Raw genomic sequence first — 14,969 nt, 5'->3', positions numbered from 1 at the left:
ATGCAAGGATGTGTTTTCATGCAAACTGCAGTAAACTCAAATAATATGTATTTACCAATAGTAAATCCCGGAAATTCTAAACGTTATTTGCAGAAAGGTACTCACATTGCTCAGGGCGCTTTGTTACCAAAATATACACAATCTGCTCACATGTATCTTATCCGTAAAATTTATGAGCCAACAAAAAAGCAAACACGAGATAGGGTTGCCAAACGCCTAGAAAAAATTAAACCTTATATTGATTACAGTAAATTTAATATAAACCCAGATTTAACACAGGAACAGAAAGACAAATTACTTGCAGTATTGAAACGACACCCTACATGTTTTTCTTGGCACAACAAAGATTTTCAGATAATAGATTGTTATTCAGCTACACTCAATGTGGTTGATAGAGAACCATGGACGGTTCCCACCTACACAATACCGTTTAGACTGCGTGCTAGAGTCAAAGAAAAAATACAAGAGATGATTGATAATGGTATCATCTCAAAATCGGATAGCTTTTATAGAAACAATCTGATTGCTATTCCCAAACGGGACTCAAACCAAGTCCGATTAGTTCTAGATCTTAGAGAACTTTCGTCTCGTTCCAAACCAGTAAGTGAATTATCTCCAGGTGTACAAGATATATTAGACCAATTAGCACAGGCTAAGTATAGTATAAAACTGACATGGAGCAAAGTTTTCATCAGATAAAATTAGATGAAGCAGATCAAGAATTAACTAGCTTCAGTGTTCATCAATTAGGATTTCCACATAGTCTTTTTAAAATGAATACGCTACCACAAGGTTTTCGTACATCCACATTAATTCTACATAGAATTGTCAAAGATATGTTTCGAGACTTTTCCCCCAAAGAATTTCTTTCGTATGTAGATGACTTAATATTTTTTAATAGTACATTTGAAGGTATGCTTAGAGTTCTAGAAAAAGCCTTACAAACAGCCGAGAAATTTGGTCTTTTATTTAGTCTAAATAAAACACAATTTGGTTTTTCAGAAATTCAAATTTTTAGGCTATATAGTGGATCAGGGCCATATCTCATAGGACCCTGACAAAGTTAAAGCCTTAACTTCCCTCGAACAACCCCGCACCCCGAAACAATTAAAAGCATTCTTAGCAGCTTTACAATACAATAGAATGTTTTATAATAAACTATCAATAGTTGCTGCTCCTTTACATAAATTTGCTGCATCGAAAGACAAAAATTTAAAGTGGACTCCTGAACTAACTGAAACTTTTGACAAATTAAAACAAATGGTTACATCTGCTCCAATATTACAAATTTATAATCCCTCAGCTGAACACATGTTAGTCACAGATGCTAGTTCTGTCGGCTGTGCGGCTGCGCTCCTACAAAAATTACCAAATGAAAAACATTGGTCTATTGTACAATTTGCTAGTGCTACTCTCCCACCTAGAGTAAAAGCATATCCTATATATTATGCAGAATTGTTTGCTGTTTTCTTTGCGCTCCGTAAATTTTACAGATACTTAATAGGAGGACATTTTACCATCTTAACAGACAATTTAGCATTAGTAGCTGTTAAGAAAACCACTAATCTTACTGCGCAAATGGTCCGATGGCTAAGTTATATTCAAATCTTTGATTTTACTATTAGGCACATCAAATCAAAACAAAATTCTCTTTGTGACTATCTCTCCAGACATCCTTTGGAATTATCTCCGGAAGAATATGAAGAGATAGAACCGGAAGAACACCCGTATGCTTTTTTGGTTTTAGATAGCAACACCGACATAGCGGAATTGCAACGTTTAGATCCCAAATTTTCTAAGATATACAGGGTGTTACAAAATCAAGACACTAATCATCCCAAGTATGCATTTTGGTCCAAACAATATGTCATACAAAATCATAAGTTATATAGGATAATTTATACACCAGCAGGAAACAAATTACGCTTATGCATTCCTGATTCATTGAAGGACACAGTCTTTCAAGAGTTTCACTCAGACAACCATCCTGGCTTTCATAAAATAAAATTTCTCATTAAAGATAGATATTATATTCCTAACCTTCAAAATTGGCTAAGGACAAAGATAAATGGATGCATTGAATGCAATAAGTTTAAACGTAATTATCGCTCAAATGAAATCCATATACACACCCATCCCCCGTCGGCACTTTTTGATACTTGGTTTGTAGACGCCATAGGCAAGCTACCAACTTCTAATGGTTACAATTATATTTACGTTGCAACAGAGGCAGTAACCTCCTTTGCGGTAGCACAACCTGTCAAAGATATGACCACAGATACATTCCTACAATTTATTTATGACAATATCATTTTGCGTTATGGCACACCAAAAGTTATACATATGGATAAGGCTCCAAACCACACTGCTATCAAAGTACAAGAATTTTTCAAATCCCTCAATATTCAAGACAAATATGCATTACCAGCATCACATCGCTCAATAGGATCTGTTGAAGCAACAATTTCAAAAATTCAATCGGCTATTCGCTTTCTTTCAAAATTAAATCATTCATCCTGGTCCCAATACGTAATACAAGCAGTAAGCGTCTGTAATAATACGCCACTGACACAATCAGGTACAGCTCCATTTACGTTACTTTATGGGCAACAATTTAGGTTTCCAATAGACAATATTTTACAAATTCCTTCACAGTAAATGGATCAAGATAATAGATTGTTGCAAATAGATGAACTTAGATCCTTGGTCCAATTTCATAGGAATAGAGTATTTCAACAGTTGAAATCGAAAGCGCAAACTAAGCCCAGAGATTATCCGTTAGGTAGTCAGGTGATGGTAAAGAAACTATACACAAAAAAGGGTGAATCGCCATCAATGTCTGAGTTATATACTGGCCCACATACAGTTAAAGCCAAATCATATCACAATAATGAATATATCATAGACATCAATGGCACATTACAGCCCGTAGCAATAGATCGTTTAAAGATCTACATCCCAGATACATCACCAGATCCTGCCTTTCAGGCCAAATATCGTAAATATATGGCTCCCAATGCTCCAAAATAATATCATATCTATATATTAGAGATATTTCTCATTTACTACGAATAGTTCTTATATATATATATAGAAAGTAATTGCTTTCTTTATCATAGAAATGTTTTACATTTCCTTCAGGTAGAGATGAGAGAATTAAAATAAATAAATAAATATATATATATATATATATAGTATTTGCTTTAATATTTAGCATAAGTTCTTTCAAGCATGATAGTTAACCATAATTTCTTTGATATTTAGTGTATACTTATTAGAATATGCATTATATTTGTATATAGATAATATATATATCTGTTAATAGATAGCTATTTCAATATTATTTACTTTGGATTAAGTTAATATATATGTCACCCATCCACCTATTCTTTCCCTCCCCTCTTCATTCTGTTAATAAATACCACCCGAATATCGAGATAGTACTCACTCCCTCTCTGCGTCTGATTCACACTCGCTCAGACTCAGGCAACAGAGTTTGACTGGCAAGTTTATGGGTGTTAAGTTGAAAACGAATTTCGCTCAAGAATTTATACAATATTTTGACACAAAGAATTTTGAAAGGTATTACTTTCTTTTCTTACAATATTTCAGTGCTTACTTAGGAACACAATAATAGTGTTCAAATATCTTACGAATTTCCAAACTTTACTTAAATATATATAAAAAAAATTCAACAGCCCATAATTCAGATTGTCAGAATTTCTTTTTAACCGACAAAATAAGTTTTCAAATCAGTCATAAGTCACTTAAATTCTGTTACTTCTATATTTCGACTTACAAAAAAAAAAGCATTTCCCGTTCTCTACATACTTCTATCAAAATCTCTCTAAGAAGTGTACGTAGTTTATTATTTTCAAGCCAGCCACTATGGGATATGTTGAATATATGTATATGTGTAATAAATCACAAACCCATTTTCCCATTATCCCATTAAAATTCGCGTTTCTTCCCACCCTATATACCATTTCCTTCCCGTTTATGTATATAATTTTGATATTAGATATTAATCTCTCTCTCATCTCTCATCATCCTACACGGCACCACGCCATCATGTCGTCACCAGCGGCATTCAGCTGACTTCAGCCTCCTGGATGATCTCGTCTCCAGAGATCACAGATGTCTTCACCACATGGACATTCAGTCAAGTTTAACCGCAGACAGCAGTCAACACAGCATTCCTAATTCTTCAATTGTCATCAGCAGCATCCCATGCAGTCAACGTTCCAGTTTCCAGCAGGTGTTTCCAGTGGTTCTCCAGCAGATGCCTCATCGAAGTGGACTCAGCATGGACACGAACCAGTCACCTCCAGTGATCCAGTCTCACCTGATGGACCCCAGTTCAATTTCCCACCCCACCCCATGTGTATCACTTATTATATTCACAACAAGACGCCACAAACTATTGTCTTTGACTATCGTTTGTGTTACATCTTGTGTTCATCTTCGCTCTCCAGCATCACTGTTTGGTTACTAGTGCCCAAAACAGACTTGCAGATGACCAGCGGCAGTATTGACATCTTACGACATCAGTTCGCAGCCAGGGTTTCCGTCATCCGACATGATGTTCAGTGCAGTCATCCCACGAAGAGCTGGCCTCTCAACAAGGATGCTCCCTGTTACGTCGCCCCTGCCTGATCCAGATCAGTGTGATTCTGTGGAATGCGCACCCATATGAATCAGTACACTCCTGCCCATGGTTTCGTCTCATAAGATGCTCCATCTTCTCACGTCATCGCTCATCGCAGTTCATCATTCAAGGAAGACGTTCCTTCTCCTTTGACCCACTTGCTGTATCTACACTGTCAAGGTTAACTTTCTCTATGACAATGACCTTGGTTTCATGACACAGTAAACCACCACGCTACTATGTTTACAAACACTAGTGTAGTGATTCACGAAAGTGAAAGTGATACTAAAAAACCACCCAATATCAGTGTCTCTGTTTCAAGTTACAATAACTATATACAGTGAACACTCGCTACTTCGTACTACTTATTGAAATATTAAAAAATTTTATTGCTCTCTTTTAACATTTGATGACTCTGCATTCAAATAAGAGAAGAATCTTAGCAGAAGAGGCTATGTTATGTTTAATTAATAATTGAAATATTAAAAACGAAACTTTTGTATATGAGTCTACATTTCATCAGTGTTATACGGAAGAACATAACGTTAGACGTCATAAGACAAACAACTTTCAAAGAAAAAACCCACAACAAAAATAAGTAACAAGGACTGCTTACGTACAAGTTGTTTGTCACTCTCTCAGACCAGTATAAAAGCTTAAAATTTTGGAACTATTTATCTTTCAATCTTCATCATTCTTTGTCTTCGCTACTCCGTCTTTGAAGCTTCGACGAAGATGGTCAACATCGAGCTGAGAGAGAGACCTCCGTTGTGTGTAAGTTATTTACCTTTTGAATAATTCAAGTCTCTTAGAAGAAGTAATTTCTTCAGGCAGTCTCCTGCTATGGCCTCAAGTATAACAGCTCTTAAAGCTAAATTCATCATTTGTTAATGAATTAATATTGTAATATTTGCAGACCTTTGAGCTCACTTAATATTTGATTTGATAATATCACGTCTGCACATTTGTAATAGATGATATAGAAATCTCTTGTAATAAACATATACATTGAATTTTTCTTATTTCGTATACTACCAATTTATCATTTAGCTGTTAACTTGAGTAATATGATACACATACCAATTAGCATTAACCACTATACTATTTTTTAAATTAAACAGTTCGATGAAAAGGGCAACCGTTTGTGAATCAATTTCCGTATCTGAGAAAAGACAAACCGTGAGTTAGTGACTCTCTAGCGAAGTAGCGCAAGCTTATTTAGCGAAGTAGCTGATGAACTTGTAATTTCGAAAAGCCAGGTGTGACTGCTGACAATTTTTACTTCCACTAATATCGTAAAGGTATTTAGAAAAAAATATATTAGTCTTGTGAGGATGCTAAGTAAAGGTAAGAAGTCATATTTTTGAAAGTTATCAACATTGATTTGTATTCCGTTGTGGTTGACAAATATCCTGGAATGTGCTCATATTACGTACAGTACAATCACATGGTGACAGTAAAGGGAACTCCAGATACAGTAAACCATCATAACGACACATTTGACGTGGACATTGTCAACTGGATGACAAGGAAATATTCAGTGCAAGCAAATCCTACAGTGATATGTTCATTCATTTCAGAACTAGGTTCTAGCAGCCAAACAGTTTGTTTCTCTATCATAAAATAACAGAAAAATACTAAACTTCAGGAACTCGCCAAATTACTAAGAACATATTGACACAGGTGAATACGGTGTGTAGAGTAATAGTGCAACTCAATGTACTGCGTAAGCAGTCGGTGTGATAAAAGTGTAGCTGAACGTTTGGATTTGTAGTTTTGCCCACGAGAGAAGATATTGAGCTTTTTTTTCTCGAGGGGGCCGCGGTGACTCAGTGGTAGAGCGTTCATTTCTGGTGCTTGGGGTCCCGGGTTCGATCCCAGCCACCGCCATGTGAACCTTGTGGTGGACAAACACCGTGTGCCTGGGTTTCCTCGGGGTTCTTCCGTTTCCTCCAACTTTCTTCATTCCAGCATTTCATTCATTCCTCATCATCACCGTCTCCTTTAGCCTAACCGGCATTACCGTGGGACGTAAAACTCAAAGACATCATTTTTTCTTTTTTCTTGAAAAAGTGGAATGAAACTAGAGTCTTGTCTCGTTTTTTACCACAAAATTCTCGTTTTTCTCGTCTCGTAGACAACACTAGTAATAATTTGTGATCAGAAAAAGACAGAAACGGTTTGTAGATTATATTGTAATTATTATTATTATTATTATTATTATTATTATTATTATTATTATTATTATTATTATTATTATTATTAGACATGAAATGCTCTGCGTAATTTCATTAATTTGTCAATCAGTTATATTGCAATATTTAATAATAACAAATGGAGTTGTTTCAATGTTCACATTTAATTATATTATTGTAAAAAAGTAACAAAATGTCATATTTTCGTAGACTGTATTTTTCAACAAGAAACAAACTAAAATTGAAAATTTGAAAAATTATATCTATGTCCTGTGAAATATTATGATTCTAGAAACTTTATGATTTTACTGAAAATATATCAAGGTATACATTCAAAGCGAAATCAGCAAATCGTGAAGGAAGTCAAAATGACTCTATCGGGCATTCTAGATAAATCACTCTCTCAGGTATCCTAGTGTTAAAGAAGCAACAGACTCCGAGGCTTTTTGATCCATCATGTCATAGGATCGTAACTCTTCTGAACGTTATTTTAGGAAATTAGACAACAGAAGTCGGTCCCTATGATTCAAAAGTGTTACCAGAAACTACGTTTGTTCTAAGCTTAATTTTAGAAATATCTGAAGATGCACAGAAACCCCTACCTGGTAATGAGTTACAGAATCTATTTCACGAAAAAATAAACATATAGTTCCGAGAGATAAATAACCAGCATAGAATATTATTCATTATGATAAATAATGTGGGTCATTACAAACTTCCGAGATTAATTTGTCATATCAAAAGCGTCAGACTCTATATCAGAGTCAGAAGGTTTACAGAAAGTAATTTAACTGCAAATCATCTATCCTGAAACGAGAATTCCTGATAGAATTTGAAGAATCTTGCACAAGCTTCCGTAAACCTCGAACTTCAAAGAATATTACAAAGATAGAATTAGATAAATTGGACCATACGGGCAACTAAAAAGAACTGATCGCCAACCACAATTGTGTTCTGTGAATATCAGTCTGTAACAAAAGTAGAAGTATCTTTAGAAACGTAATAGCTTTAGTAGTCTGTTAAGTCTTACTAATAAAAGGACGAAATATTTGGACTCAAACTGTAGAATCAAAATTGTGGTTTCATGAAATATGTGAATCAGGAAACTGAATTTTAGTAGATGAACTCTGTCAGCAGTTTAAAGACAGTTGTGCAGTGTTGCTCGATTAATATTTCTATAATACATTTTGATTAGGCAAGTATCTAGAGTATTGTTTTAAAATGTACTTGACACAATTATTAAAGTTGAAGACAAATTGTATATTGTTACTTCAGCAAATTCCTTTATTGCATTCCGAGAATGTCCTACTATAATTTTGAGTTAAAACCTACTAATAAATGTATCTTTCTGTTCTATAAATCCTAAATTTTTAAGTAGCGATGTCTTCAAATACTTGAAATATCACCGTTTTACCTACTGTAAGGAAAGTGTTAATAACTTGTAAATGGTTTATAAAATTGTGCATTCAGTTTAATGTTAATTTAGAACAAGGTGCTAGTCAGATTAATAATTATTTATTTATTATTCAAAATAAATTAACCGTTTCTAATATTCCGAAAGGGTTGATATATTCTCATTATTTTACATTGTTATTATCCTTTATAAGGAAAAAAGGTCATATTCAGTTAAAGAAAATGTGGTTGTCGTGTTAAAAAAGGCTGATAAGCACTTTTCTAGGTTAATAATAATAAGATACAAATTGCTTGAACAAAGTACAAGATAGGCAAGTAGTTTCGTTTTATAGGTCTTAAACATTATTAGTCGTACAATGAACAACGAAAGATTTTTGTTTGTCGTTATCTCGCTTTAATAGAAACAGAATTACTAGTTTACCTTAGACTTAGTAATTATAGATGGTATCTCCTTTTCATCCACACCTATATCACACAATATACATCTTTCCTGAAGCGACATGTGACTTTCCACTTCACACTCTAATATAGAAGACTGAAATGAACCAATGCTAAAATCAATCAAAGTGTTAGCTAATATCAATTTAACACAGAGAAAGAAAAATAATATAACTAATCTCAATAAGTAAAACTATAATTATACACTCTGGATATGTGGAATATTACAGATAAGTGAATTAAGAGTATGAACATGCTCAAGATATTTATACAGTTCAGTTGAGATTAAGTAATTAAGTACTAATGATAGAAACCATTATTAGATACTTAATAAGTAAACAATTAGAAATGAATGAGTACTCGAATAATAAAAGTTGGTTTAGGAATAATGTGAAGCATAACTGAATGAAAACATACCCTGGTAATACCTAAAGAAATTAATAATTGATAAAACATATAGCATGCATACTAACTTATTTATAAATGAATTGAGATACTTTTATTGTAATCTTTCGCCACATTTGCTCTGTAAGATCTGATAACGTATGACGAAGGATGCAGTATCGAATCGTTCGAAATCTACTAGTTACAGAGTTTACTACAATTACAAGCTACTGCTGATTGTAATGATAAGAAATACCAGTACTTCGACGTATAGTAGTTTGTATTAAGATGCCGTCATACTTTGCATACACACACACACAAAAAAAAATCCTAGAATTTGAACTTTCTCTCGTTGAAAATGTATTAGTAAGTTCAAAAATTAGGACAGTAAGATGTACATTTACAAACGATTCAAGAAACTCCTGTATAATTATTCATGATAGTGATTCAATTTTAACAATGTGGTACGAAGAAAGATTTATTGTAAAATGAATATATTTCTAAAATATATCCTTCACCAGAGAGTGCCAACTAATCCCCTTCCAATTCCTACAAGATAGAAATTCTACCTCTAACTGGTGAGAAGAAACATTAGTTTAGAAATGATCTTACGAAGTCTTACCTCTGCCATGTTAAAAAACATAATTTCCTACAAACCTCAAATTGAGTTCGTTAGAACATTTTTGAGGAACATGCGTCAAGTTCTAGCACATTTAGATGTGTTTTTCAAAAACTTGGTTAACCCTCAACTACGCTTAATATATTTAGAATGATAACCTTCTTGCCAGTGACGTATCGTTTGTGCTCCCTGTGCCCAACCTGTAGAAAAAGAAGAAGAAGAAACCTTGAAAAAATTGGGAAAATCTACACTTTTACCTTTCTTGGGCTCTGACAACCCTGATAATCGTTGCGTATAGGTGGCACAAACGATACGTCGTTGGAAATGGGGTTCCATAAGCTTTTCTACATATCATAGTCTTGCATGAACCTAGGCACTGTAGAGCCATGGCTGATTCCCTTACACGTTTGTGTATCATCTGCAGAAGCCTAGATCCTGACGATAATCTCATCACACTTCAAGAAAAAGGAGCTGAAGGAGTGAACAATGCCAGTAAGGCTCGCGGTAGAAACATTCTCGCAGCTACAAGTATGGTGGTTCATGTCTCTTGTCGCAAACGTTACATTGATAAAAAAGATATTGCGATTGCCCTAAAAAGAAAAACGTCATCGCCGATTCAAAAACGAGTTACTCGCTCGTCGGATGGGTCTTTCAACAGCAACAGTGACTGCCTGTTTTGCGGAACGCCTGTCTTATTTGACGACCGTCACGTGTTGAAATCAGAAAATGTGCGAGTGAAAACACAAGCATTGCCACACAACATTTTAAAGTGCTGCAATGAACGAAACGATACCGGGTCATAAACTGTCCGAGGTCGAATTGAGTACTTCTCATCTGATCTTCATGCTGGAGATTGTGTCTATCACAGATCATGTAATATCAACTTTCGAACAGGTAAATCAATTCCTCAACAATACTGCACCGACAATCAGTCAGCATCAAAAAAATTGCGGGCTGGCCGACCTACAAATGATGAGAGAATCCGAGCATTTCAGCGCATTTGTAGTTATTTGGAAGAGCACGATGATGAGAAACTAACTGTGGGAGAACTTGTTACAGAAATGGGCACATTTCTTGTAGGGACTGATCACATTGCATATGACGGACTACACATGAAGCGTCAACTAATGGAGTAATTCGGTGAAAAAAATATAATTTCTATTGACAGTGGAAAAAACGACTTCATTACACTTCGAGAAACTGCCAATCACATTCTACGGGCATATCGTGATTTACCACGAGAGTATGATGAAGAAAAGGAAAAAAATAGAATAATAGAAACCGTAGCTCGACTGATCAAAAGCGACATAAAATCCAAACTACATATCGTTCACCCAGCGACTTGAGAATTCAGGAATTTCTTCAGTACATTCCACCTAGCCTTAAACTATTCTATGCCATACTTTTTGCCGGAAAGGGCAATGAAACCAAAATAACATCGATTGGCCAGTGTTTGATGCAAGCAGCGAGACCAAGAGATATGTTAGCTCCTCTGCAGTTAGGTGTTGCTGTGCAGCTGCACCACCACTATCGATCGAAACACCTGATTGACAGGCTGCATCACCTGGGATTTTGCTCTTCATATGCGGAAGTGCAGCGGTTTGAACGCTGTGCTGCAAGTACATTTGGTAATCGTGTGATCGAAATGCCAGCAGACCAGACTCTCCTCTGCAGCGGATAATGTAGACCATAATCTCCAAACGCTGAGTGGCTTAGGCACATTCCATGGTATAGAAATGTTGGCGGCCATTACTCCATCCACTACTACCAGTCTAACCATTCTTCGGAAGCCCGTCTCTGATGCTGATGTGAAGTCCCTTGCCAGTGTTCCCATTCACGCATACACTGAAGCCAGGGCTATTCTTGAAAAGGTCAACTGTGAACTGGTAACAGCACCATCACCGAACGAAAGCTCCCTGGATATTTTGTGGAAACTTTCCTGGCACTTTCCGTCACGCACACCAAACTGGTCAGGAATGATGCAGGCCATTCACGCAGATCCATCTCTTCATCATCCAGGGAAATCCACTGTTCTCTGCTTACCTATTATTGACCTCCATCCATCTTATATACCATGCATCTATTCCACTTTAGTGTACCTGAATAATCTTGCGAGAAAATATGAAGTCACACCAATCATCACCTTAGACCAACCACTGTTTAGGAAAGCTTCACGTATCCTGCATGACAGAGCACATAACACCAGTATTAAGGACACGGTTGTCCTGTTAAGCTTATTTCATACTCTCATGAACCTTCTAGGAGCAATTGGTTCGCTGATAGATGGTTCAGGCTTACGTGAAATCTTGCATGAGGTTTTATGGAGAAAATTTGGTTGTACATATGTTAAGTGGCAAGTCCGTAGCAAGAGCCTTCCGTGCGCACATGATGGTTGACCTCGCATTAAGTGCATTGCTTGTGGAGAATGTTTTTTCTGGAGACCGGTAACGGAACACACAGAACTATCAACGATGCTTACTCTCTCTATCAGAGTCTGATGTCGGGTGAGATTACTGTAACTGGAGCTAGTTCTTCACATCTTCTTCAAGAAGCCCGAAAAAAAATAGAAGCACGAAAGTCAGAACTTATTAACACATCAAAAAAAGTCAGTTGTTTCTTGCATACCAGCACATGTTGACTACAGCAAGGAAACTTGTGGCAGCAGACCTAATAGGAAGCTGGGAGGATCACCTTGATGCCATAGCAGAGTGCATTCCCATTTTCGCTGCAGCAGGACACTTCAATTATTTGAAGTCGACTTGCTTGTACCTGCAAACAATGTTAACGCTGCCATCGGTTAATCCAACGTTCACGAAAGCTTTCAAAATAGGTTCGGAGTTATTAGAAGAAGCAACCATTATTGGGCTGGGTTGTCCTCTGATCTAGTCAGAGAGCAGGTTCTGATGAGATCGCTAAAATCCACTGGAGGTCTATCTAACCCATGGGAGTGGAATGTCGGAGATGCAACGATCTTTGTGGGTGCTCTCAATGCCAGCATGCTTTGAGTACAATCTGGCGATGCAAACTCTTACTCACACAGCATATGTCACTAGCGAACAACATAAAGGAGCCGAAACGTCAAGAATGTCACGTGATATCAGTGACACACGTCGCATGCTTGCACGACTGCAGCCCATTTCACCATTTGACGGAGACAAATCGTTGAGAAACATTGCCACTTGCGTCACACCGGATTCCTCGGTCAACGTTCATAATTTATTTTCAGTTGGGGCAGACCATGCGAAGAAACTATCTGGTAAAGACCTGTTCACTGTGAAGGGGAAACGTGCAGATAAAGTCAAAACTCTAGCATCCGCGAGTAGTGTTAAAATCAGCAGCGATATCTCCGTCGATTCGAATCTTTTGTTTCAAAGACTGTTAGTTGTCGCTAATGCAGGCAGCACATCTTTAGAGGAGACCTTAGCGCATGAACTATGTGCCTACCCACCGGCTTTATTTGAGTCACCCAGCATGATGCGTAAGGCAGACAAAGCCCCACTGGCCTATGCGATACGAGAGTTCAGCAAGCAGCAGAGCGCACAGTTTGAGTGAACGGAGCCAGACAATATTCTGTATGTCTTAGACGGAGGATCTCTGTTACATAGACTACCATGGTATAAAGGCAGTTCGTACGACAATATCGCTGCATCATTTGCTGAGTATACGGTTCGTAAATATGGCACATCAACCATCGTGTTTGATGGGTATGGAATTTGCTCACCATTGTTCATTGCAACTGTAATTCCGGGTGTGCAAGAACGTATTATACTTACAGAAAGCATGCCCTTCCATGTACTATTGCTAGTGGTGTGTGCAAAGAAACTGAATGTTCTAACTCTTTAAATTAATATGGTGAGGACAGTGTTAGCGTAGGTGATGACGATGTAGATGTGTAATTTGCCTCCTAAAGTCTTTCATTATTCCCATTCTTTTGCTTAAGAATATTTTGTTAGTACTTATATTAAAGCGACCTTTGATTTAAAGAAAGAAACAAGATTTTTTCATGCGTAGAACGATTATCAGAGTTGCCAGAGCCCAAGAAAGGTAAAAGTGTAGATTTTCCCAATTTTTAAAGATTTCTTCTTCTTCTTTTTCTACAGGTTGGGCACAGGGAGCACAAACGATGCGTCACTGGCAAGGAGGTTCCATAAGCTTTCCAACGCGGTATGCTTCATGTCTCTGTGACAATTAGGGAGGATGCTAGATCTAAGAAACAGAAGTTAGACCACAGTAAAAAATATACACAGTGACCCTTCTTTGTCTGCGGTTCCGAATTTTTATCTCCCTTACTGTTGAACCTACGTCCTTCATTTTTTTATATTATTGTTACCGATGTCTGGTCTACGCGTGGGAATTTTTCTGCCGGCGTATGAGGACGTACAGTGTTGCCAGGGTCCAAAAATATCAATTAAAAAACAAAAATCAACTTTCTTCTTCTTTTTCTTCTACGGGTTGGGCATGATGAGTACAAAAGTCACTTCGTTGGAATTTGTGGTCTATGAGCGTTCCAACGAGGTATCATTCATGTCTCTGTGTCAATTAAGAGGGCTACTAGAGCCGCCAACGTAAAGGTCTACGATTTTTTTCAAAAAAACATGGTCGGCCATTTTGAAACCGTTTTTGGGGGTGTTCCCGTGGTCCGATTTTGTCGGATTTTGGATATTTTCATCAGTTCAGGTACCTAAAAAAATACAGGTGTAAAACTAAAGGTTCCAATTTTGCCCAGGTCAAACCGCATTTTGACTCGACTACTTGTCTATGTATGGAAATAACTAATCAACATACGTCCAATCCAAGGTATTACAAAATACCAAATCCAAGGTATCGTGAAACACAGTGAAATAAATTGGTGGGTAGGCGTGTAAAGTGCGTTAAGTCAAAAGTTATTGTTTTAGTGAAGTAGCATTTGAAAGTTCACATATAAATCCAAATATCCGGTTTTGAGTTTCTGACATAAATCTAAAAACGTCCTATTAACATGAACACCTAAAACAGCCAATCATCTTCCCGAAACTGGATTTTGGATTTATGTCTACACTTTCAAATGCGATTTATCAAAAACATGAATTTTTGACTTAACGCACTTTACACACTCACACGCCAACTAATCAATTGGATCTGTACCAGACCGGACAATTAATGCATAACAAATGAACAAAGTAACACGTGTATGAGCAGAAAACATCATCAACGTAGTGGTATAAAGATTTAGCGTAAAAGCTCCTAAAGAGGTATTTTCTTATATGAAATTTATTTTGAGATTCTCTTTTAG

The 14,969-nt window shown here is 36.6% G+C and overlaps 1 protein-coding gene across 1 annotated transcript in view; it reads right to left on the bottom strand.

Moving 5' to 3' along the window:
* The window catches only part of LOC145683519 (uncharacterized), a 375,576-nt gene that overhangs the window by 162,549 nt on the left and 198,058 nt on the right, over positions 1–14,969 (bottom strand). The window contains exon 14 of the mRNA XM_081754860.1: positions 8,678–8,791. Coding sequence (XP_081610986.1) covers positions 8,678–8,791 — 114 coding nt within the window. The remainder of the gene's footprint in view (positions 1–8,677; positions 8,792–14,969) is intronic.

Source organism: Thermobia domestica, chromosome 4, assembly GCF_964235325.1.
Source record: "Thermobia domestica chromosome 4, izTheDome1.hap1.1, whole genome shotgun sequence".
NCBI lineage: Eukaryota > Metazoa > Arthropoda > Insecta > Zygentoma > Lepismatidae > Thermobia > Thermobia domestica.
The sequence above is the reverse complement of the archived record's forward strand: the minus strand, read 5'-3'. Positions and strand labels throughout refer to the sequence as shown.